This window comes from Bactrocera oleae, chromosome 4 (assembly GCF_042242935.1).
Source record: "Bactrocera oleae isolate idBacOlea1 chromosome 4, idBacOlea1, whole genome shotgun sequence".
Lineage (NCBI taxonomy): Eukaryota > Metazoa > Arthropoda > Insecta > Diptera > Tephritidae > Bactrocera > Bactrocera oleae.
In genome coordinates, this window is record NC_091538.1 from 33,686,280 (window position 1) to 33,712,862 (window position 26,583).

General features: G+C 34.6%; 1 protein-coding gene across 8 annotated transcripts in view; it reads right to left on the bottom strand.

Moving 5' to 3' along the window:
* Positions 1-26,583, bottom strand: part of Obsc (Obscurin) — a 358,871-nt gene that overhangs the window by 107,036 nt on the left and 225,252 nt on the right. For 7 of the 8 annotated variants that reach the window (XM_070108137.1, XM_070108138.1, XM_070108141.1 and 4 more), the window contains 5 exons: positions 9,590-10,150; positions 5,240-6,103; positions 5,083-5,188; positions 2,063-2,244; positions 975-1,031 (listed from right to left, as the gene is read on the bottom strand). In XM_070108137.1, the coding sequence (XP_069964238.1) occupies positions 975-1,031; positions 2,063-2,244; positions 5,083-5,188; positions 5,240-6,103; positions 9,590-10,150 (1,770 nt within the window). The remainder of the gene's footprint in view (positions 1-974; positions 1,032-2,062; positions 2,245-5,082; positions 5,189-5,239; positions 6,104-9,589; positions 10,151-26,583) is intronic. The other variant, XM_070108136.1, reaches the window with a different exon arrangement.

A 26,583-nucleotide genomic window follows, 5' to 3' on the forward strand; every position in this document is an offset into this window, starting at 1 on the left:
TTTGCTCAACTTTAAACTTGAACACAAAAGTCAGCTGAAGAAGCTAGGCCGAAAATAAAGGACGTAACGCCCACAAAATAGTTCGCTGATATAAACCTGGCGTGGAGACGAAAAAGGCAACGATGCAGATCATACTGTTATTGACTAAGGAATTCATTGAACCGCTGCCGAAAAGTGGCGGGGAGATTAGTTATGTAGGCTAAAACCACCTGACACCAGATAATGAAATGGGCGACGTCAGATAAGCTATTATGGAGACCTAGAGGTATGTCGAAAGTAATGAGTAAGGTGAATACTGTTGAGGGTATGAATTAGTGGACAGACTTTCAAAATTATACACTGAGAAAATTTGTTTAAGCAATTCTCTAGACGATGCAAACAAAATGTTAAATAATGCGTCTTCTCCAAATAAATATACACCCCAATTAAAATAGCGTTTTTGACACCTAAATTAAACGATATAAATTGATGGCCTGAATCGTGCGAATATAACTTAATTGTTCATCAGGAAACACAGAATTCTAGATTTTACGCCGCCATTAATAAATGATACAAGGCTATCAGTAGGAGAAAAAGCAAGCCACTTAGAACGGATTTTCATGATGCTTTCGAAATGAACTCCAATTTGGTATCCTTAGATACCAGAATCACCTTCCTACTATCATATCACTTCATATCGTCACCCGATTAACGTTTGATTTATTTATTGCAGCATATATGTACATGTGTATATGTATCTTATATTTAGTAGTTTATAAATGTTTATCAATATATATTTTAAACAGTAAGATAGATTAAGAAGGTCTATTTCATGAGTTTAATGTTTTAATATATAGATAATTTGGCATAATTAAAATTATTATGTGCGAATCGACTGATACAAATACTTTTCTAAATGTTAAGTTACTTTTCAATACTAAATAGCAACTAAAGCAGGTAAGTTAGTTTTCGAAATTTAGTGTTATGTTTACTACCATTTTTAATGTTTTGTACATCGTGTCCATCGACTTCCTCTTTTCTCTTTAGTTCATCTGGTAAGGTATAAGGTGTGAAATGCAATGAGTTATATTTTCAAGTGTATATAAAGGGTTTTCCAGTAGGAATGATATTTAAAAAAAATTATGATTAAAAAAAAAACACTAATTGTTAAGGAAATTTACAGGTTTTTTCTTAATGTGAAGTAAAATTGATACAAATCAGTTCTGAATATAACATCATTCAAATGGCCTCCGCGACTTCTTTTACAGGAACGAATTCGATGAACCCAATTTTTGAGTACTTTTTCCACTAAATAAAGTCGTATGTCATGAATAGCTCGTTCAATATTGACTTCTAAAGCTTGAAGAGAGTGTGGTTTATTGCCAAAGACCAATAACTTCAAATAACCTTACAAGACGTAGTCTGATTGTGTTAAATCACAACTTCCTGGAGGTTGTTGTACGTGCTGTGCGGCACGTAGCCCCATCTTGTTGGAACCAGATGTTGTCAAGATCGACTTCTTCAAAAGTTGGTTATCATCAATCTATACCGTTCTCCTGTGAGTGTAATTTTTAGTGAGAATAATTTTATACGAATGCAAGCCCAAATCCTTTCCCACAATCCGAAAGGTTGTGGTTTGAGAAAGTGGCAATTCTTGAGAACGTCTTGGAATCGACAAATTGCGGTCTTCAGCAACACTTGCCTGAACGTCAGCAATATTTTCATTACTTCGAGCGCTTCTTTGTTTTATTGGCACTTGAACATTATGTAAAGAAAATGTACGCTAAAAATTTTCAATATTTCGACGAATAACGAGCACAGGTGGACGATTATTACCACCATAAAATGTCAAAAGCGCACAAATTGGAGAACGATTATTTTGATAATAAAATTGAATAATTTGTAAACGTTGTTTTTGGGTATATCTTTCCATAATGAAATTGTAAACATTACTGAATACAATGAAAAAAAATTGAGATTATTAAAAATGGCCGAAACGACACTTGGAAATCATATCGTCCCTATTGGAAAACCCGATATAAGTTTCATGAAGTAATCAAACAATACTTCTACGCATACTTACTTAAAACAATCACCTTGCACTGCGATTGGCTTTCGCCAATAGCGTTTAGAGCCCTCACTTCGTAGGTACCGGCATCTGTTGGTTTACAAATTGTGAGTGATAAGGAATAATCCTCTGTGCGGTATGAGTCCCGAGAAATTTTTACGCAAGCATCAGCACTTATTTGCTGTCCATTTTTAAACCTAGCATAATATTTAACAAACGAAAAAAATTTAAATTAAAAAATAAACAAGAAAGAACTAAGTTCGACCGAAACTGAGAACAGACTCTCTCTCAAAGTTTTCGGTAATTATGTACTTAATGACCCCCACTTCGGAGGGGGTTGGGGTTGCAGATGGTATGTGAAGGAAGTCTGTGAAATACAATTTCAGTGGATTTAGCCGTCAGCCACCCTTCAAAAAAATTATATGAAGGGTTAAAATTTCGTGAAAACAGCATATTCCCAAATTCAAACTTCAACGGTTCAGTCGGTCAAAAACCGGGGTGTTCATAATTCAATCGCGTCAAACTCCTTTCTGCACTGGCGGCCTTCGGCCTAGCTTCAAAAAAAAAACCCTGGTCGGTCCAAAACCGGGGTGTTCATATTTCAATTGCGTCAAACTCCTTTCTGCACAAACAGCAGCGAAAAGGATTTTGAATTATGAACACCCCGGTTTTCGACCGACCAGGGTTATTTTTTTGAAGCGCGGCCGAAGGCCGCCAGTGCGGAAAGGAGTTCGACGATCTCCGATATTCATTCATTCCATAAAAACGCGGCACAAAAGAAATTTTGACTATTACATTTCTTCAGTATATTTTTTTCATAAGAAAATGTTTAACACACTGAACTTGTAATTACAGCTAAGAGATCTGAATTCTACAGAATTTTGCCGCTACAACAACAACAACAACTAAGTGACTTGAATATGTGATATGTGCAAAGTGTGTAAATAAATATTGAAAAATATACATAAATTATTGAAAAAATTCACTTTCCGCTCACGGATTTGTAATCTACATAACTTTTCACTTCACGATGACGTGTCAACCAGTACTTAGAGGAAGTTATTCAGGAATCGTTTCAAGTTAGATACAAGTTTGAGCGCCAACATCTTTGCAACCAAATCTTTGTACAAGACGTGATTAAACCTGCTGAATCGAATACGTTGCTTGAGTCGGTGAGAAATGTACTCAACATAAAGCTGTTCAATAACGCCAAAACTTTTTATATGCGCTTCTCCTGTGTCAACATTCGGTACGTCTTCCTCTATGGAAATCGCACGATCAGTTGAATCGCCGAAGAGTTTCTTACATACATATATGTAGACTCTTCTGGTGAAAAGAAATAGCCAGTCGGGAAGCCTTCAAATTCCCCAAAACTTGCTAATGAGTTGAGTGAAATAAATTTTAGACTGTTGATATATTCTGCGGTGGTCTTTGTAAATTGGCAGTATTGCCAAACAGATACAGTATTGGCCATGCAAATACAGTATTTTATGCCATTGGTGTACACCGTTCATCCTTACGAAGTCCGTGTAGTAGAAATTTGTCTATTTCGTTCATTTCAATGTAAATGTCTATTGGCCTAAAGTCGGTATAATGTCAATCGGCTAAATCCGAGGTTGGCAAACCGTTAGTAAGATAAACGTATCTTTTTGAAATTTGGCATTGAGGGTTCGAGGTGATATGAAAAGTGCTTCTTCGCTCTTTGTACGGCTTCCAAGTAGTGCTCCAAACCTAGTTCCATAAGCAGTTGAAGACGCCTGGGAATGCCAAGGCGTTGGGCACACGTCTCGGTGACGAATGAGACATGAGAACAGTTGTCAAGAAACGTACGAACGATAGGTATAACCTTCATCATAATATCAGCGGATACCTATAAAATTACGCGATTAGCGTCGGCGGAGTGTGATGTTATAAGTAATAACGCGTTCTCCATTTGAGGGAACATCGTAGGTTGTGGGTTGATCGGTAAAACTTGTATGAAGCAAATTATGGTGATGGTGAGAATATGGCATTTCCTAAGGCAATTTAAATACGTACCTAGCTTCTTAATTTCAGATATTTTACCATTGTAGTCGAGTTGCCTGAACTGTAAGAAAGAAGCACAATTTCACACCATAATAGCGATTGTTTCGCTTTATTTTCTGGCTGCGTAAATGCTATATAAAATACATTCTTTGTTTGGCACATCATCTGCAGCTATGGAACCACTTAATATATTGCTTTTAAGCCCCTTCTGGGTAGTTTTTGCCTTGTGTACTGGAACAGAATCTTGCTGGAAGATCCAATGCGAAGATAGTATTGCTTAACTGCTTTACCACACCTTCTAAAACATCCTTTTGGTACACGTTTGTCCCAGTTTTAACTCTTTTTTCACAAAAGGGAAATAGCGCAAAGCCTTTATAGAAGACTCTCCACCAAACCATTACAGCAGCTGGATGGTGAACAGATTGAAACCTATTATAATAAATATAATGAATAACATTTTTTGTGTCTTTGGAAGTTTTTGCGTAGATTTTTTCATATGTAAAAAGCAATATTTTTATGGCCGTTGACCACGTTACACTGAAGAAGCCGCTGGCATCTGTTGAGAATAATTTGTTTCAAGCACGTTGTCAGAAGATGAAGCCGAGTGGACCGACGGCTTTCGTCTGGAATAAGCCTTGACATTGATCTGTTCGATATATCGATTTCCATTGACAGAGTTTTTCGTTTACTAAGGGGATTTCTGCGAATGCATTCTCGAATAGTTTTAATGGTTGAATTAGTTGGAACCACGTGAGGATAACCACTTCTCATTCTGTCTTTCAACTGTAGACATTATCTTATGCAGTGAATACAAATTGTAATAAAAAATAACGCTTGATCGATTGATTTTATCTACCGAGTCGCGAACGTGAACAACACGGATAATTTTAATACGAACCTAAACATTAGGATTTTATCTCATCCGTAAAATGTTCTTAAGTAGAACATATACATACACATATTACTGTAATAATTGAATAATAGAAAACATATTATTACTACAGACTTACCATTGTACATTTGGCTCAGGCATTGCATATATATCAGTTTCTAGCGTTAAAGTTCCATTTGCTTGTACTTCTGTATCTTTTAATGGCTTTCTAATTTTCGGTTTGCCTATAAATAATACAAATTAGTTTCAAATTATGCAGACTTCACACAAATTACAGTTTACTGTTACAATGCATTCGTTTTCAAGATTGCCATAATCGTTCATGATTTTACAGCAATATGTGCCATGCATTGATGTATTGACTTCTTTAAGCACTAATTTATATGAGTTATTCTCCTCAATGCGACGAAAATCTTTTCTTTTCTCATCGATCTCGATACCGTCTATATACCACTTGATTTTGGGCTCAGGGTAGGCGTTGAGTCGAACTTCTAGTTCCACGTTACAATCACCTTCAGTTATAGTAATATTTGACAATTTCTTTGTAAGGTCAGGGGCGCACTTAATTAACAGTTTCGTCTCACTCGATGCTGAACCATAATCATTCTCAGCTTTTACAGTATATATTGCACAATCAACGCGAGACACGTCCTTTATTTTCAGCGTATATTCATTTCCGTCAGCAACAGTAGTGTATTTTTTGTTATTAGAAACATCAATTTCATTCCCATCTTGATACCATCGTACCTTGGCTCCTGGGAAAGCGTCAATTTTAACACTCATAATGACAGTCTCCTTTTCCCCATATACATATTCCTCCTCTAAATATTTTACAATTATAGGTTTGGAGTTAACTATACAGTTCCAGAACTCAGAAGATTGGCTCAGATCGTTGGTAGCTCTTATAGAGTAGCTTCCACTTTGACTTAACTTTATATTAGAAATTTCTAATACGTATGTCTCTGTGCTTTTTCCTATAAAATTACTTGAAATCTTTATGTTTTTTTCGTGGGAAATATCCCTGCCGTTATTTGTTATATTAATAAGTGGTTTGGGAAAGCCTTCAACTTCCATTTCTATTCTAACTGTTTCTTCAGCAAAACAGGTTACGTCATTTACTTTTTTTATTTTAGGTCCCGCTGAAACATATTAAAACAATTGGTTAGAATGTACTGAATATATAATATTGATAATTAAATGTCTGCGCAATAAAATAAACACATTTCATTAAACCAAATCTGAGGTCATTTCAGATGCATTTTTATACTTTTGCAACATGTTGCCACAGAGTAGCTGTAACTTGAGTAAAATTGAGATATCGTTATGAATAATGTACACATGTTCCTTGACAAAAAAGGAAGGACGAGTTCGTATGGATTGTATCGGCATAAAACTTTGCCTAAATATTGCGCTTTAAATAGACCATCTTATGACCAAAAATTGTCAAAACTACTACTGTTCAAGCCCCCAAATACCGAATATGTGGACCCCAGTTCCTACAGCAAACATTTTATCGAAAATATTGGTAAACTTTCGAGATATCCCTTGCCCGATAACTGTATGCCTGTATGTCAAAAATGGGTTGAATCGGATTCGAACTTCCGGTTTATTTTATACCGCATATATCGGACAATATGTGAGCTGTCATAGTGAAAACGAGAGAGCGTGTTTTGCTTATAACAATATATTTTTATGCCTAAAATCGGTTGACTTTACTACATATTTATTGGTGATGGCAGGTGTACCTTATCATCTTATCAAATCGGGGCAATACATCCCTTAGACCCCATATATGTACCAAATATAAAATTTTCAATCTTCGGGTTGGACTTATACCATATATACGAATTACCCCCATTCCCATATACCATATAAATATGCTGATTTTCGATTTTCTAACAAGCCTTATGACGAATATGTCGTTCAGTGTGTGAGTCAGGTTTATATATAAAAATAGCTTGAAAATATATTCTCAAGTATACCTGAGTAATGTTTAAAAATTATATAATGAATTCCGACTTTCCACCTGATTTGAAACCATACAGGTTGGTCAAAATGTGTGACATTTTAATGAAACTAAGTTCACTTGAAAATTATGTATTTGTCCACTGAATAGAAATGCAATTGGCTTAGACCTTGGCCTAAACCTTACATCCCTAATATAAAGAATTTTAATCCTCTGGTTGACGTTTTCCCCACAATATCAATATTTTTCGCTAAGGAAGCAAAATATAGTAATAAAACTAAGTGACTATGACCTTCAAAATAAGTTAATACGATATCAAATTGTAATCCATTCGCGATTTCGTCGAACAATGAAGTTGAACCCTTTTGCTACATTTTGTAATATAAAGTTTTCCCAACACCTGAATGTATTTCCCCGGCTTTGAGCCTTGCAAGTTGCAAGAATATAAAATGTTCGGTTACACCCGAACTAAGTGTTTCCTTAATTGTTCTTTTAATATTTGATATTTTATCTTTTGTTTCCGATGGGTTTGAACCTACTATGAATTTATTTCTCTTTTATAGCTTTCAAAGGCTTCTGAACTAGTATATTATACTCATATGTATTATACGGGAGTTGAAGTAATTCGTAGACCAATTTAACATATTTTCGGCATTAAGCAACCGACAGTTAGAATTTCCATCCGGTATGGTGGGACTAAGTGAACTATTGATCTGATTCAACCCATTTTTGTTAAACGGGAATCAAGAAAGATTATTTTCTTAATTCGATAATATATCGCACAGATTGGCAGATATTTTCGATAAAAAGTTCGTACTAGGAACCGGGGTCCACATATTGGGTATTTGGGGGCTGGAACAGTAGTAGTTTGATCTTAATAATTTTAAGCCATAAGGTGGTACATCTTAAAGCCTCTATTTATACAAAGTTCTACCCTGATACATTCATTGGTGCTTGATTTGTAAACTGGAAAGTGAAAGAATCAGATGGAATTTCAAATTGTGTTATTTGGGAAGTAGGCGTGGTTGTACAAGTAGTAAGGTTTCGCCCACTTTCGCACTGTAACATAAGCATATGAGGATAATATTGTGTGCCAAATATGGTTAGAATTAATAAGGAATACTACAAGGAAGTTATGCAACGTTTGCGTGAAGCAATACGGCTCAAACGATCGGAATTGTGGACAAACAAATCGTGAATTCTGCATCACGATAATACACCAGCTCAAACATCAATGCTTATTCGTGATTTTTTGGCAAAAACGCAATCTTGCCTCAACCACCGTATTCATCAGATTTGGCGCCCTGTGACTTTTGTAAGAATTTGTAACAAAATATAATTTTTGAATACTCTTGTGGGGCACTGAATGTACGAAATTACCGATTTGCTTTTATGCAAGAAGATTTTAACAAGACTAATGTTCAAAGTAAGGTTTTAGTAGTTGGACGAAATGTTTCTAATTAACTTGATGTTGAATCTGCTGTTCCTTCACGTACGTAAATAGATCAATATAGATTGTCGTAACATATGTTTCTTTAAATTATTGCTAATCTCGTTATTTTGTGAGCATTAATATAAATAAAGATGTAATCACCGAAATAATTGCTTTCTAACACAAACCTATTTCAATATATATAATTTAATTTTTAAACATAATTTTTTTTTAGTATTATACATACCTACTTAATGTGAATTAACTAATTTTTCAGTAAAAATAATAGACCTTTGATAATCAACTTTGTTAATGGTAATTAACTAAATGGTAAATGATGGGGATAAATGAATTTTAAAAAAATGTTATATACGAATTTAAAATTCTTTATCCGACGAAATTGTGAAAAGACTGGCATGCAATCTTAGTTGACAGAATCATTACATTATATAATATTAACCCCATATACGTTAGACCAATGTCTGAACCAATACCATTCAAATGTTGCGCCAAAAGACACTGGGACCAAGAATACTTACTAACTTAATTTCATTTAAATATCATTCCTACCGATATTTTTAGTATATGCATTGAGATCCAAAGTCTGGTGGTGCGATTTTGACGTTTTTAGTTTAGAGTTTACCAACATTATGTTGACTACTTGTACTAAATTTTATTCCAATATCTTAATTTATATATTTCGATTTTTAACTATAACATGAAGAAGTCTGGGAAATTCGTTACGAACTGGTCCAGTAATTGCTGAAATTTTCCCTAAAGGGCCAGCAAATTTAATGCTTTTGTCAAAATTAAATGCTCTATCGTTTTTCTTTAGAGCCATGTAGCCTAGGCATTTCGGATGTTGGTTTTAATAATTAAAAAACCACTTCGTTTGAGTTATTAAAAAAAAATAATAAATGTGGGCATTCAAGAATTGTGGGTTTCATAATAAGTGTTACATAAATAATTCCTTAAGTTTATACTCTTGTATTTGAAATGCCCTCAGGTTGCGTTTTTGAGATTTTACTACATTTGTTACAAAAACCAAAGAAACCTCAATTTCGACAGTATTTGCAAGATTGGATGCGATAGTATTGACGAAATAACAGCAATTGACAACAGCAACAGCCTGTAGAGCAAGCACACACCTAGTGTAACATTTTCTGAATATGCTTTAACCACTTATGCAATTAATTATAAACACAAATATAAGATATATGTACATACCTTTTACAACCAGGTTTATAGATGACTCATCTTCACCTAGTTCGTTCTTTGCATGAATGGTATATTGCCCTGCGTCTTCTGTAGTAATATTTTTAATGACCAAGGACATGCTTTCCTCATCCGCATATAAAATTTTGTGTTTTTCGCCTACTTCAATAATTTCACCGTTATGCTTCCATTCAACTCCTGGTTTAGGAAATCCTTTGCACTGTAAATCTAGAATCGCTGTACCTCCTATTGTTGTATTAGCTTCACGATGTTCGATAACCAAAACGGGCTTTTCTGGTTCTTTGTGTAGTGTTTGTATGGCACCTTGAACAGTTAGCTCCGCACTACATGATATGTTGCCTGTCGTAGTTTGAGCTACACATGTATAAATTCCTGCATCCTCTGGTTTAACATGTTGAAATACTAGAGCCAGAGAATCTTCGTCTTCGCCGAACAAAACCTTAAATCGTTCTTCTGGGTCAAATTCAACCCCATTACGTTTCCAAGTAAATGTAGACTTTTCTCCGGCTGAAAGGATTTGCCCACTTAAAGATCCAAAAGGATTTTTATCCTCTATAAGATAAAAATAAAAGAATGAAATGCAAATTAAATATTTGGTTTTAAGTACATAACATATAGAAATATTAAATTACTTATCATATATTTTTCGGCTCAAACCTCAAGTACATCATCCACTCTCTTCTTTGCAACAAAACTGTTGTGACATAGTGGAGTAGTGCATGTACACTTCGGAAGGTTTTTCGCCCTTGTTCAGCCTCCTGATGGTGAATAACCTATTAAAGGAACTCACACACAGATAATTCGCAAAAAACCGTATACGATCCTACTAAGGGTAACTAAGTGGACGGCAGAATGTAGTTTAGCCATCAATCATCAGTTAACTATCCAACAAAAAATTTAACTAAGAATCAGCGCCCAAATGGGATCTTGCATTACTTTTATTGCCACACGACATTTAATACCCTAACCTAATATTAGTATTCTAAGAAAGGAATAGTGAACTCGCAAAATCGTGTGCGATTTTGACTATCCACAAAACAGATGTAGTTATGATCAAAAATCATAAGATCAGACGAATTCATCAAAGACAAATTCAAGTTAATGAAAACAATATTGATCGCAACAGAATATCTAGCTCTCAAAACAACAAGTGAGAAATATCATCGTTGAAAAGACCACCCAGAGGAAGGTAACCACTTCCAGCGGGATGCGTTTGTAGAAATTAACTATAATGTTATTTCGTTAATTGCACCTATACATAGTCATACTTTAAAAGTACTTCGGCATCTTCTTGATATCAATATCCTTAATCGGAATCTGAGCCAGAGTGGATATTGTCTTCGTAATCACAGCAGGGTTGCAAATAATGCATTAAAAAAGTAATTGGATTAACTTTTGAATTAAAATTTGTTGTCATAAAAAAATAAAAGTTTCAGTTTTAATCCAAATTTTTTAATTAAAAAATTCGCAACCCTCAATGCCATATCCTTTTCCTTTTACCAACATAATTATTAAAAGCACATTGCAATAAGTGTGCAAAATCCGCTCAGGCAGCGTACTGATCTCAACCCCATTGAACACTTGTTGAGGAAGTTGGAGCAAAACTTCATGGGAAGAGAAATTCCAAGTAAACCCGACCTAAAACAGTTTTATAGGAAGAGCGGAACAAAATTGATAAAAACTATTTGGAAGAGTTAGAGCCGTAAATAAGTCCTTCATGCTTTTTGTTTAACTAAACCAACGAATTCTTGCTCAGGATTATTTAAAAAAAGTTTCGGGGTCTTGATTTGTATTAACTTCTCTAAATGCTCATATATCTGATGCATTAATATAATAAAACGCCTCTACACCAAAAATTATTCAAAAACCACAGCATTTTAGACGTACAGTGCGTTCAATCCTTTGCTTGCAGTGGCATATTTTCAGTCTTAGTCGCTCTAGGCTCCAGACCAGAAAAAATGCCAGCCGCCCCTTTCTCAATACCCATCATATTGACATGTATACTATAAAATTAATTAATTTCTTACAAACTTTTGTCGAAGTCGACTCAGAAATTTCGTTAACTATAATAGCAGTTAGTTTATTTTGCTTGCTGCAAAAAAATTACTCTTGGAGTAGAAAAGAGAACGAACAAGCCTCTTGGCTGCTTTCATCTGCTCATTCACCTACTAAATTAAGCGAGTGTGCTGAACAGGGAACAAATTCGGCAAGGGAAGACAATTCTTTTATTTTAGCTTCTAGGCCGTTATATATGCCTGACATAGCTGCGTGGTCAAAAAAATTGCCCTCGGCAGTTTGAATTGTCGATTCCAAATTCAGTTCAAGTTGAGGTAACAACATTTGCCATTTGTTGAGATTTATGGCCTGTGTTTGGAATGAACTTGTGGAAACTCTTCTACAGGTGAGCCATTTGGTAATACATATCTGATTATATAAGTGAGCTGGACTACGTGAGATATATTCGACGTCGAGTCGATGATCAGAGAAAAATATTTCGCTGCTAATATTTTCATTACGATTATTTTCAAAACCTTGTTTCCCATAAGCCGAATGTATTATTCGCATGTTATTGAAGACATATATGTGTGTTTGCGTGATCAATTCTTGGAAAACTGTTTTTTAATTTTATTTTTTTTGCAAATTAACACATGTTCGATTGCGATCACTGACGCATTCGGCCGTATGTCTTGCCGTAAAATAAGAAAAATTAGTGCTCAGTATAGAAAACGCCGCCTTTCTAACGAAGGTCCCAAGTATATGTATCATTAATTACAATACGTGAAAGACTTCAGAGCTCTGGCATAAAACGCTGCAGTTCTGTAATCAAACCCATACGTTCAAAAACACACATTAAAACAAGTAAGGAAGGTCTACGTTCGGGTGTAACCGAACCTTTTATACTCTTGCAACTTGCAAGGATCAAAGCCGGGGAAACACCTTCATGTGTTGGCAAAACTTCACATTAAAAAATGTAGCGAAAAGGTTCAACTTCATTGTTCGATGAAATCGTGATTATATTACAATCAAATTTAGTATCATATTAAATTATTTTGAAGGTCATGGACCAACTTAGTTTTATTACTATATTTTACTTCCTGCCAGCGAATATTATTTTAAAATCATTCTCAAATGAGATATATATATTATATATGAGGTATGTATGTGATATAAACTCAAGCCTCAGAGGGTTTAATATTATATATTAAGTTAATATAATATGAAAAACGTCAACCAAAGGATTGGAATTCATTATATTAGGGATAATATAATTTTATAACTTTTCGGAAAATGTGTTCAGTTAATTTGATTAAAATATCACACATTTTGACCAACCTAAACGGTTTAAAGTCAGGTGAAAGTCGGAAATCATTATATGGGGTACAGGTTGGTTGCAAAGTTTCAGCTATCACTAAGAAATAGCACTACCAGCTCCAAGTTGGTACATCTGTCGTAAGAACACATGCAAAGCTACTAATTCTGTCAATTAATTCTTTGTTTACAAGCCATTGAAGTTGACGTATCAAACTATTTTTTTAATATGTAAAAATTTAATATCGTGCAGTGATTAGATTCTTTGTTTTGAAAGGTTTAAAAGCAAAGGAAATTTATGAACAATTGTTAGAAGTATATAGGACTCCTCACCTTCAAAACGCACCGTTGAATTTTGGGCTGATGAATTTAAACGTGGTCGTAATAGACTTGCAGGCGATCCAGGCGAAGGACGACCAAAACCGCAACCATACCCGAAATCATTGAATAAGTTCATAATATTGTTAGTGAAGATAGAAGTTTGACTAAGCGGGAAATTGGTAATGCCATAAGCATCTTAGACGAACAAATACTTCATATTTTACATGAAGAATTGCGTATGAAAATACTGTTTGGAAAGTTAGTGCCGCACACGTTAACAATTCAACAAAAACTGGATCGAAAACAAATTTCTCAGCATAATTTGGAGCGTTTTAAGCAGAATAAAACCAAGTTCTTGCGTCGTTTTATAACTATGGATGACTCTTGGATCTACTACCATGATCTTAAATTGAAACAAGAACGTTTACAATGGACTGAAGCTGGTTGTTCAGTCCCAAAGCAAGTGAAGTCACAACGATCAGCAAAGGTTATGACATCCGTTTTTTAGGGATGCTAAAGAAATTTTGTTCATTGATGATCTGCAGCAGGTAAAACAATCTACTCAGAATATTATTGCAGCCTTTTGTATCAGCTGAATGAAAAATTCGTGAGAAAATACCTGGTTTGCAGCACACAAAAATCATTTTTCATCAAGACAATGCACCTGCTCACAAAGGTGTTTTAACAATGACAAAATTCAACGAATTAAAGAACGGATTGCTTGAGCATCCTCCGTATTCATCAGATTTTTATCCCAGCGACTACTACCTTTTCAGAATGCCTCGTGGAAAGCGTTTTCGTCGAATGAAGAAGCTTTACAGCCGTAGACGGGTATTTTGCAGAGCTTCCGGAAAGTCATTATAGGGATGGCACAAAATTTTTGGAGGATCCTTGGAATAAGTGTATTGAGGTTAAGGGAGATTATATTGATTAACAAAATATATTTCGTACCAAAAACAGTATTTCTTCATTTCGAGCGCAGAAACTTTTCAACCAACCTGTACATTGGGGTCAGAGGAATGGAATGGCTGATTGATTTTAGATATTTGATAATTGTTATTAGAAAATCACGCTCTTTAATTTCGTTAAGATAACTCACATATTGACCGATAAATGCGGTATAATGTCAACTGGAAGTACGAAATTTTGTTTATTAGGTATACAAGTATTTTGATATATTTCTTAAAATAATTCATGTACTTCACACCATTATGGAGTCATAAAAGTACAGAATTGTGTTTTGCCGTCGGCATTTTCATATCATGTGTACATGTAAACAAATATGAAAGAAAAATATTTGTAAATTTGTCGACAAACAACATATGTATGTAGATAAGAACACTCATTACTTCATGTGAAATCTCCGTTGACACGGTCAACCAATGATCGAAGCTCACGTTTTTTGCTTTTATGTCAAAGAGTTAATCTGTCGAAGAACGAACGATCGCCGATTGTCACCGCTTCCCTTGCCGCTCTAACAGCTTTCACAACAAATCATCGTAAATATAATATGTATGTTTATATATGAGCATGCAAATATATTGACGCAGATTTTTACGAGTCACGGAAATATATTTTAGAATTGTAAAATATTTTAAATCGACAAAAGCTTTGTTGCCACTTTTGTTGTTTTCTGTGTTTTGTGGGCTTGCAGGGCTGCCACTTTTATCTTCTAGAGGGAACATAAAAAAGATGTTCAATTTATAATTTCTAGCTTTTGCCATCGTCGCGAAAAGACGCTTGTAGGCAAACGTATGCTCGGGGAGATGTTTAAGGCGTTTGCTTTTATGAATGAAACGACGTAGCTTATTGCATGTGTGCTAGCGTTCCTAAATGAAAATGTTGTTGTTGTATGATTTACTACAAAATTTAGGATTTATCAATTTAGCTGCCATATTGATTTCTGACGCTGCTCATGCTATTTGAGAGAATTGTTGTTTTTGTATAACAATGTTTTTTATATTTTTTGTTCAAAGTTTTTAATTTTTCTCTTTATTTTAGTAGATACGTATTTTGTCAGAGAACGTTGTTATAAATTTTCATTTCTGTTAAATAATAGCAAATACTACAGAAAATGGTGAACTCCTTGATCTCAGTTTTTCAGCTCTGTTAGCCGTCCGTCATACAAAATTCAATTTGCACCTTCTCGTTCTTCTAAGTTCTCTGGTTAGAGGGGAAGTTTATAGTCATTTAAACTTCCTGGCCCCCTAGGCAAATATTTTGCCTAGTAGTACAGATATGCTGTAAATATCCCAGGAATCACGGCGTACTGCAGTTGGAGTAGCCGAGGGCGCGGTATGTATGATAAGGCAGTAGTGGTATATCCATATTTATCTGTAGGTATAACATAAGAGGCGATTTTGGTTTTATATCAAACTTTGTATTTGTATGTTGTTACTAGTGCTCAGATAAGATAAGCACCTGTATTGTACGTGAGGGGGTCATATTGATATACCCTTAATATGAATTTTCAGGCTTGACGACTTATTATTATGTGATACGTTATACTTATTGGCGGTTATTTATTATTTCTGTATTATCAGCTTATAGATAGCGACTCCACGCCTGGCTCAGATATGGTCAGAATGGGTGCTCCTTTCAAACCTTTGAAGAGGGATGCGATAGTACAGTGATTAGCCGTGAATTGAGAATGTTTTTTTTTTGAGTTGGTAATGTGGTAAATTCGATATATTTATGTTGTTGTTGATATGAAATATCCAGCTACTTTTTTGAAGTAGAAGTTGAATTTTTTTATAGCTGATTCCCATAAAACACCCATATAAGCAGCGCTTAGATAGATGCGATAAGTGCCACCTTTGCTTTTTGTAAGTCATTACATTGGGAGTATGGTGATCCCTTAACTTGATTTTTGAATTATTTTATAATTATTAAAGTTCAGGCAACTATGAGGCACTATAGTGAGAGAGGTGTCCATTTTTGTCAATAGTAGTGCGCCACATAGCTCAAGATTTTGGAAGCAGGATTTTTGTATCATTATTGCCAAAAGCCATCCTGCGGGGACGAAAAGTTACACCATTGTGTTTTTAAAAACTGATCTTATCAGAAGGGACTCTGACTTTGTTTTTTCTGCCAATTCGTGGAATGTTGGAACATTGTGAATTTAGTGGTAGTCGTCTGACGTACCGGCCATTATTTGATCGAGTAGTTGTGGCTTTGTAGAAGTCTTCACAATACTGATCTTCTGGAGTTGTAATTGATATGAGGTAGCGTTTTTCTAGCTCCCTAAATTTCCTCAATTGTAAATTAACGTATTCTTTAGAGCTTTCGTCAACTTGAGTGGGGGTATTGCAGTGGTGTCTGCTAGCTTCAGGTGTGAAACCTTTTGCCAATGCTTGCTGTTTGTGTGATAGCTTGGTAGCATATTTGTAAGTTGCGGTAAGACTATAGCTGCTGCTTGAATGTGCTTATCCGCTTGGGGGGAAATTAGGGTAAAGGGGCAGATTTTGTTTGAGTTTTGGACTACTCTTCCGCCCATTCCCGTTATTTCATAATTGGCTAGTTTTGTTGGCAGTTGTAGCCTTTTTTGTGCCCTAGACGCTATGAAGGATCGTTGTGATCCTTGGTCTATTAGGGCTTTAAGTTTGTAGAGTTCTCCTCCATGTTCGATGGAGATGACTGCTGTGGGTAGTAATACCTTATTTTGTATTTCGCTGTATAGCGTTTGAGTGTTTTGTGCCTTTGAGCAACATAGTCTCATTTGGAAATTTTCGGTAGGTTGGTTTTCGGGATTTGCTTTTGCAATTAAGCCCGTGGTTCTTTTCTTATAAGCACTTCTTTGAGGTGAAATGGGAGATTTGCTATAATGAAGCATTGAGTGGTATCATTTGTGACAATATAAGCAATTGAATTTGCTTTTGCAATTTTCATATTTATGCGCATGTGACAAGCAATTTTTACATAATCTTTTTGATCTTATAAAAATGTTTCTTTCGTGAATTTTTAATTTTTTAAAAATCTCGCAAGGTTGTAGTTTATGCCCTTTTGTACATAGTTCGCATGACGTACATATATTTATTCTGTTCGGATGTGAACGATTGCGTTTTGTAAAAGCTTCTGTTTATATTGTTGTTGCTTCTAGCTTGGGGTCTATTGAAGCTTCTACTTGTATTAACGTCGTTTTAATAGTTTTGGGTTTTAATAATTTTTCTGTCTACCCTTTTAGCGATTTAATACTGGGTAGTTAGAAAATCTTTCATTTGTTGCCACGTAAGACATTTCTTTCGTAATGAGAGCGATTGCTCCCATAAAAGTAACGATTTTTCTGGTAATGCGGCGGTGCGTATGTTTACCAGTATTGAATCCCAGCTGTTTGTGGGAATATTTTGTGTCGATAGAACCGACAAACAATTAGAAACAGTGGATTGTACTCTAATAAATTATTCACTTGTTTCTTTTTGAATCTTAGGCAAGTTTATTAGTGTCGTTACTTGTTTATCGACCAATATTCTTTCATTTTCATATCTTGCTTTTAGAGCTTCCCAAGCCAAATTATATTGTCGTCATTTAGTGCGAACTGTTTTACTATTACGCCCGCTTGACCTTCAGTCTTGTATCAGAGATGATACAATTTTTGCGCTTTTGATAATTTTGGATGGTTGATGTATACGGCTGTGAACATGTCCCGGAAGGACAGTCATTCTTCATAACCTCCATTGAATATTTCTGTGTCACCTGCAGGCACCTCGGGATGGATGCCTGAACTTGCCTCTTGACTATGAATTTGTGGCAGCTCTACTCTCGGATGTGGAGTAGATGCAATAGCCTTTATTAGCTTCAATTGATCGGTGAAAACTGTATGTACTTGCGATATGATTTTGTTGTGGTTTTATTTTGAATGTATTGCTTTATTTGATTTAATTATTAAAAATCGCACTTTTTATTTAATAATACTTTTTATGTCCCTTTGTTGATGTATTTAGGTACACCCTAATACACGGAATTGTATGTATATATTTATGTTCTAATGTAATTGAGAGCTCGTTGAAGAGATCAATGTGCTTTTATTTTTTTTGTGTACGCAATTCTTCTTGTTTGTTACACGGGGTATTGCGGGATGAATGCCAATGTGGACTTTGAAAAGATGTGTATTTTTGTTTTTAATAAATTATTTATTTTTATTATTTTTTTTTTTTTTAATTTCTAGTAGTGTTAATTTTACCATGACGTTTATTATTTTATTTATTTTTTGTAATTTTACAACTTTTTATATTGTAAATTTTCAATGTGTAATTGACCCAATGTATGTAGGGTATATAAGCATAGGCATAGATTATATGCCGTATGTATAAATATGTATGTTCGCGAAAGGGAAGTGAATAACGTGTAGGTAAATTCCCGTATGCACTTATATTTATGTACAAGTATGTAAATATCTATTATATGTTTATGTATATTTTGTGTATGTTAATGTAATAGGCAAGTGAACATGTATATATGAATGTTTGTTTTTTTTTCTTTTAGATTATAGTCTTGTTTTTTATTTTGCCTTTTACTTTCATTTAAGCAATCCTGTTTACTGCTTACTTGCCGGACAAATTTGCAAGTAAATACTTGAATTATTTTGTTTTTTTGTGTTTGTGGAAGAGTATGTTTAAAAACACAAAGGTAAGCATATATGTAAAGGCATTCGATAATTATTTATTTTTAATTGGTTATATATTATACCAAACTTTTTTCGGGTGTTCCGGTAAATTGAACCCGCAATTATGGCAGTTTGATAACCATTTTTTAATGGTTTTGTATTGAGTAAAACTGTATTTATGCATACATATTTACATATAATAAATAAAAGGTGAAATGAATACGCTCACTTTGTTTTCTTTAATGTGAAGGTACAATTCAAAAATTCCATGAATTTTTAAACAACACAGCTTCTAGTGGCGCCATCTGTCTGAAATTGTTATTCCTCAATTGTGTATTTTTCAGTGTTGTCGTATAAAATTTATATAACAGCTGACTTGTATAACAGCGTAGATATCGCGCTACATGTGACATTACATTTGTAGTGTCGGTCGAAAAATGAGCATCGAACAAAGAGCCAACATTAATCAAATGATGAAACAAGTTTATGGCGATGCGTGTCTATCCCGTAGCCGTATTCACGAGTGGTTTAAATGTTTTCAAGAGGGACGGGAGGACTTGGAAGACGACGAACGTTCGGGCTAACCAAAAGATGTTGTGAACGAAAAAAACACGGAAATTGTGCGTAAATTCATTAAAAAAGAGCCGAAATCATCGCTTAAATATATGGAATCGGAATTATCAATATCCGCAGCGTCGATTTATTGTATTTTGACAGAAAATTTGGGCCTTAGAAAGGCTTGTGCTCGGTTTGTCCCGCACACTTTGAAACAACACGAAAAAGACCTCAGAATCAGACAGATTTTTTGACCAAAAATCGCATTAATATCATAAACCATTCACCCTATTCGCCTGATATGGCACCCTGCGATTTTTATTTGTTCGGAAAACTGCATTTCGCCATGAAAGGAAACCGCTATGGTGATGTTGATGCCATCCAAAAGGCGACGACCGCCATCCTCAACGCTATACCGACAAATGACCTAAAAAAGTCATTCGATAACCTTCTTGAACATGCAAAACGTTGTATTCAGGCGGAAGGAGACTATTTTGAAGGCGACCAATAAATTTTTCAAAAAAAAAACAAATAATATCGTTTTTTAATCAAAGTCCTGAAACTTTTGAATTGTACCTTGTATATACATATGTATGGTATATGCGGGTGGTAAAATTCATGTGGTCCTCTCTGAAATGCTTTCAGCTGGTATGCCTTGTGATGTTGTTTGTGTGTATATTGTTTTTATGTTTTTTAAATTCGCGCCCGTTTCTTTGTTTTTATCTTTATGAATTTTTTGTAGTTAGGTGTTTTAGTTTTCCGCGCCCGATTTGTGTTTTAATATGTTTTTTTGCAATCCTTGTTAGGCCTAAGTGTTTGATTATTGGTGCAATTTTATGTTTTGAAGTTGGCTTTTTACTTTTTTAAGTATTATATGTATATATGTAGCTAAGCATGTACATATGTATATGCATATATTTTTCGTTTGTGCTTTATTGTTATAATAACTTAACTGTTAAACATATTTATTTATTTTTTTGCACTGCACTTTTGGTTTTCGTCACACCACTTCAACCTTTTCGTTGATGTATATACATATGTATGTTTATGTTTATTTTGTTTGGTTCACTGCACTTGTATATATGTAACTAAATCTTTCTTGTTTTTTATATGTACTTTGGTATAACCCCACTTTTTCTCACTGATTATTTGTTATTTATATATTATATACAATATAGTTTTTTGTATGTAATAACCCACAGTGCCATAAAAAATTATATTGATTTGTCGCAGTACGGGTCGTATCGAATTGATGCGTTATCGCCCAGGAACTGTTGTTGAAACGAATTATTTTAGCGAAATGTGTTGAATTGAAGATCCATTCCCTTTTTAATTGTTGATTGTGTGGTGGTAACTTGTGTGGTGACATCCTGTGTAGTGTGGTCGTGTATGTTGTGAGTGTGGGCTGTGTTCCAAGGTGTGGTGTGTTGTATTAGGGTGTGTCATTATTTACCCTGATGGAGCGGTGTAGTTGAAGGGAGAGTTTATAATCATTTAAACAAATGCAAATGCTGCATGTATACAATAATATGAATTGTTTTTGTTCCTTTAGTTTATTTTTTGATAATAATGATCTCTAAATACATACATATGTATATAAATATTATTCAAATACCATTAAAATCTAAATAAATACTTAAAGTACATACAAGTATATGCTTTTTTCATTTGATTAAGTTGTACAGTTAGTTAAGCGGGATTCCTGTAATTGAACGAATTGTTCAACTAAATAAGTATCAGTTAATTGATTCCCCGGTTAATTGAACCAAAAATTGTGTAATTTTTAAAATGCAATTGTCCGGGGTATAATGTATATGGTGAGTGGGCAGGGTTATATCCGATTGTAACCATTTTTACACTTCGAAGGGGATACTAAAAAAATTTGTTCCGAGCTGATTTGGTTGATTCATTTTTATGGGTTTGGCAGATATGTACATTGAACTTATTACAGAGCAGCGCCCGCCCACCTTTTAAAGATTTTCTAACTCCAGGCTTGTACGGGTAGACGAACACTCAAACGAGTTTCCCCTCGTCTCGTCCGTCTGATCATTTATATATATTTTTATATATAACTCTATTCTTGATTTGTTTCAGGTGTTACCGTTAGGTGAACAAAACTATTATATCGGGTATTCCAATAGAGATGATATGATTTCTAAGTATCTTTTCGGCCATTTTTCATATGTCATCATCTTTGAATTTTGTTCATTGCGTTCAGTAATATTTACAATTTTATCATTGAAAGATATACCCAAAAACATAATGCTCAAGTACCAATAAGACAAAGAACCGCTCGAAGAAATTAAAAAAGAGTGGTGCTGTAAATAAACAAACCTGTCGAAGCTGAGCGAAAAAAATCTTCAAATTATTCATGAAAAACCTTTACATTCACCTAAATTGACAGTTTGGTGTGGCTTTTGGTCTGGTGGAATCATCGGCTTCAGGAAGTTGTGATTTAACACCATTAGACTACTTCTTGTTGGCTTAACAATAAACCAGACTCTCTTCAAGCCTTAGAAGTCAATATTGAACGTGCTATTCATGACATACGACTTGATTTATGGAAAAAGTACTCGAAAATTGGCTTCATTGAATTCGTTCCTGCAAAGGAAGTCGTGGAAGCCATTTTAATGATGTTATATTAAGAACTGAATTGTATCGATTGTACTTCACACTAAATAAAAAAACATTTAAATTTCCTTAACAATTAGCGTGTTTTTGTTTTCACTCTTATGGGAAAACCTTTTAATTTGTGAAGAGTCTAATTGTGACAGCGAGAGCGTATGCACGTACCACGGAGTGTAAAGTGATAACAAACCCATTATAAAGATCAATGTGTCAGCTGTCATCACTCACAGAAACAACACTAGTGAAGTTAATTCGATCCCAAACGTCAAACGAAAAATAAACAGCAAAAACATTCCTCCAATAAAAACATTCGACATCGAATCAAAACGAATAATAGAACTAATAAAATACGGTCTAAACATAACACAATTTAAAATCAAAGAATGTAATCAAAATAAATTAGCAATTTTTTTAACCAACATTGAAGACTTAACCAACAAGAAGAAAAGTTCGAGGGTACTTAGAAAAAACAAAAGTAAAATTTTATTCTTACACGCCTAAATGTTTAAAAACCAAAACATACCTATTAAAAGGACTAAACGGCAATACCGACCCCGAAGAAATTTTTAATGAACTTTGCACATATCAAAACCATAACCTAAAAATTCTTAAAGTTAATCAATTTACCACAAAAATTTCCACGCAACGCAATATAAAACTACTTGTATGTTTATGGGTCAAACAAGTGCCGAAAGTAACGTTAACGTATTAAAAGCAATTAAAACTGTTTTATACCACTGTATTAAATGGGAACCCCTACGGAAAGCTGAGATTTCGCAATGTAGAAACTGTCAAAGTTTCTTTCACAGCGCAGCTAATTTAATCTATCACCAAGATGTGTCAAATGTAGCGGAACACATAAAGCAAAGATTGTAGCTCATTAGAAGTAAACTCAACCAAAAATGATAAGGTGTATTGTGTTTTATGCAAGAAATTTGGGCACCCAGCTTCCTGCAAAGGCTGTGAGCGGTATAAAGAGCTGCATCAAAAAATTAGATTGAAAAAATAATACCTAATAGCCACGAAAATAAACACTAACCAAAATCTAATTTAAGTTATGCAAATGTCTGTAAACAGTCAACTGGTGTATTTTGTGATACCAATAATCAAAATTCTCAAAATCCAATATTCGAAGAAGTAAAAACTACAATGTTATCTTTAAGTAAACTATTAACAGTTCTGCAAAAGCAGCTGGAAATACAAACGGCAAGAGTTGATGCAATTTACAATATAATAGATACAGCATGAATTCAGACCATACTATTACTATTACCCAATCCCAGTTAAACATAATTTCACTTAATGTCCCACGCTTATTAATATAAGCAGGAGAATAGAGCTAGGTAAATGCTTATCAAATAATAAGCCCGATATTGTTCTGTTGAACGAAACTAAACTTAACACAAGACACAAGCTAAAATTTATAGGGTAAAATTTAATCAGAAAAGATAGATTGTTAGCAACGAGAGAGCGAGGAACCGCAATTCTAATTAGTGAATATATAAAATAAGCGAAAGTCTTCAACCAACACATCAATGCCTTATCCTATTTAGAATATAGTGTAATAAAAAAAAAAATGCTTCCGAATAACATATCTATATAATTTCAACCTATTACCCGTCAGGTAATAATAACGACACATTAAAATCTGAACTCAACACAATCTTCGAATCGTTAAACCTATTGGGTGTATGCATCAATTCGTGCGGTTTTCTAAGAGAAACTACTGCTACCGAAAGCCATCGTATTTTACTGGACGTTTATGGTGACAATGCTTTAGCCGAACGAACGTGCCAAAAGTGGTTTGCACGGTTTAAAAGTGGCAATTTCGACTTAGACGACAGAGAACGACCCGGGCAGCCAAAAAAATTTCAAGACGAAGAATTGGAGACATTGCGCGACGCAGATGCATGTCAGACGCAAGAAGAACTTGCAAAAGTATTAGGAGTTGATCAAGCAACCGTTTCCAGACGATTAAAATCATTAGGATTCATCCAGAAGCTTGAAAATTGGGAGCCTTATGAATTAAAGCCAAGAGACGTCGAACGTCGATTCTGCATGTCGGAAATGTTGCTTCAACGCCACCCAAAAGAAGTAATTTTTGCATCGGATTGTCACTGGCGATGAAAAATGGATTCATTATGATAACCCAAAGCGCAAGAGATCGTATGTAAAGCCCGGCCAACAATCGACATCCACGGCAAAGCCGAATATCCATGGTGTCAAGGTTATGCTATGTATTTGGTGGGACCACAAGTGTGTGCTCTATTATGAGCTATTGAAATCGGGTCAGACGATCAATGGGGACCTCTACCGAAAACAATTTATTCGTTTGAAAAAGGCCATCGCGGAAAAACGAACAGAATATGCGACCAGACACGTATCAATAATTTTTCATCTTGACAACGCTCGGCCACATGTTGCAAGGCCAGTTAAAAACTATTTGGAAAACTGTGGTCGAAAGAGCCAATTCCATTCTTGATATTTGCATTGCTGATCACAGAATAGATATTCACAGAGCCAACAACACAGTTAACTGCTTGAGATGCATTGATTACGATAGCAATCACTGCGCTATTCAAATCGTTGCGATTAATAGGGACAACACAAACTATTTGACTTTGTTAGGCAACCCAAAAAAAAACCACACTTGACTACAAAAAAACTAACTGGACAAAATTCAAAAAAGACCTTAACATGCAACTTCAAAATAAATCCCTTGTACCAAGCGATAGAAACCTGAGCAACTCAGAGATTGATCACCATTTGCTTCATTTAAATAATATTGTCTTGAAAGCCATAGAAAATAATGTACCAAAAGCAAAAATCAATAGCCCTACTCAAACTCTTATAAACTTGCCTATTATAAAAAAACTGCAGAAAAAAGTAAAATCCTTTCAGTCATTAAAAAACATAATCGACCTTAAGCATATCTACCTCCCACGACACTTCAAGGAGAAAAAGCAAAACTGAAACTTGTAAAAAAACTAGTAGATGACAATATCACGAAACATTTTAATAACCAACTCGAACAAAGACTTGCTACCCTTAAGAGTAAGGATAAGGTTATTAAAAATCGTGTTTAAAAGATAACAATAATACAATAAGTCGTATAAATATTCCCTGAAACTCATCCCACATAATCCAAAACGCTGGCTTGGACCGCGAGCTTCTACAAAAAGACTTAGTTAAAAACAACTACGTCAACAATAACAACAAATTTATAAATGAAATAATCGGGACTCATTACGAAGCAGTCTATGCTTCAAAAGAAAGTAAACCCAAATATTTAGTCCACTTTCAGGAACAAACTTCAATACCAACAAAATAGCCAATAATTTAAATAACGATCAAACGGAAAACTTTTTTGTTAGTTTATACGACCTTACAGACGTGTTCTCTAACTAATAGGTAAACTATCATCCGGCTTAGACCAAATACCCAATATCATTCTAAAAAACTTTTCCTCAGAACTAATATTCGAATATTGCACTTTAATCAATAATATGTTAAACAATGCCTACTCCCCACCTAACTGGAAAACAGCAAAACTAATTGTGATACCAAAGAAAGGACAAAAATAACTTGAAAAACCTTCAGCCAATTAGCCTGCTACCAAATATTAGTAAAGTTTTTGAAGTTTTTGTTAATACTTGTATAAATATAAATAAAATTACCAAAATCAATAACTTAATAAGCCCTAAGTAATTTGGGTTCAAATACAGGCATTCGACTATACATGCTATTAATCTTCTCGTTTCCGAAATAAACTGGAACTGGAATAAGAAATATGTCCCAGGTGCATGTTTCTTTGAGCTTGAGAAAGCATTCGATCAAGTATGGATCGAAGGGTTAATATGTAAGCGCATCAGCTATAAATTTTCTCTCCATCTGATTACACTTCTTTATAGCATGATATCCGGCAAAAAGTTTTCAGTTCATATAAATAATACTAATTTCACGTAGTAAATGGTCTGCAACAAGGGACTGTAAATGCTCCAATTCTGTTTAATCTTTTCATCCTCGACTTAGTACAAACAAGTAAGGAGGGGCTAAGTCCGGATGTAACAGAACATTTTATACTCACGCAAAGTCAATGGTATACTCGTTTTAGATTTCTTTGTGGATCTTGCCGCCTTGCTCTATGTTGACCGATATTTTCGGAAAAAGTCAGCTATAGGCTTGAACAGTTTTGATTCGATTTACACAATTTTTGGTCACAAAGTGGCATTCTTTTAGAAGTTATTAACAGAACCGTTATATGGGGAGTGGGCCGATTTCACCCATTTTCACACCGTCGATAGAGATGCTAAAAACATTTGTTCCCAGTGAATTTTTTTTATTATGGCTTCAGTAGTATAGAAGATATGCACATTAAACCTATTAGAGGGCGGAACCGCGCCCACTTTAAAAAAAATCTGCAGATGCCCCTCCCTAATGTGATCCTGTATACCAAATAAGAGTCTTATATCTTGTTGTGGAGCTTAGTTATGGCAATTTATTTGTTTTTGATTAATGGCGTTTTGTGGGCGTGGCAGTGATCAGATTACGCCCATCTGCAACACTAACC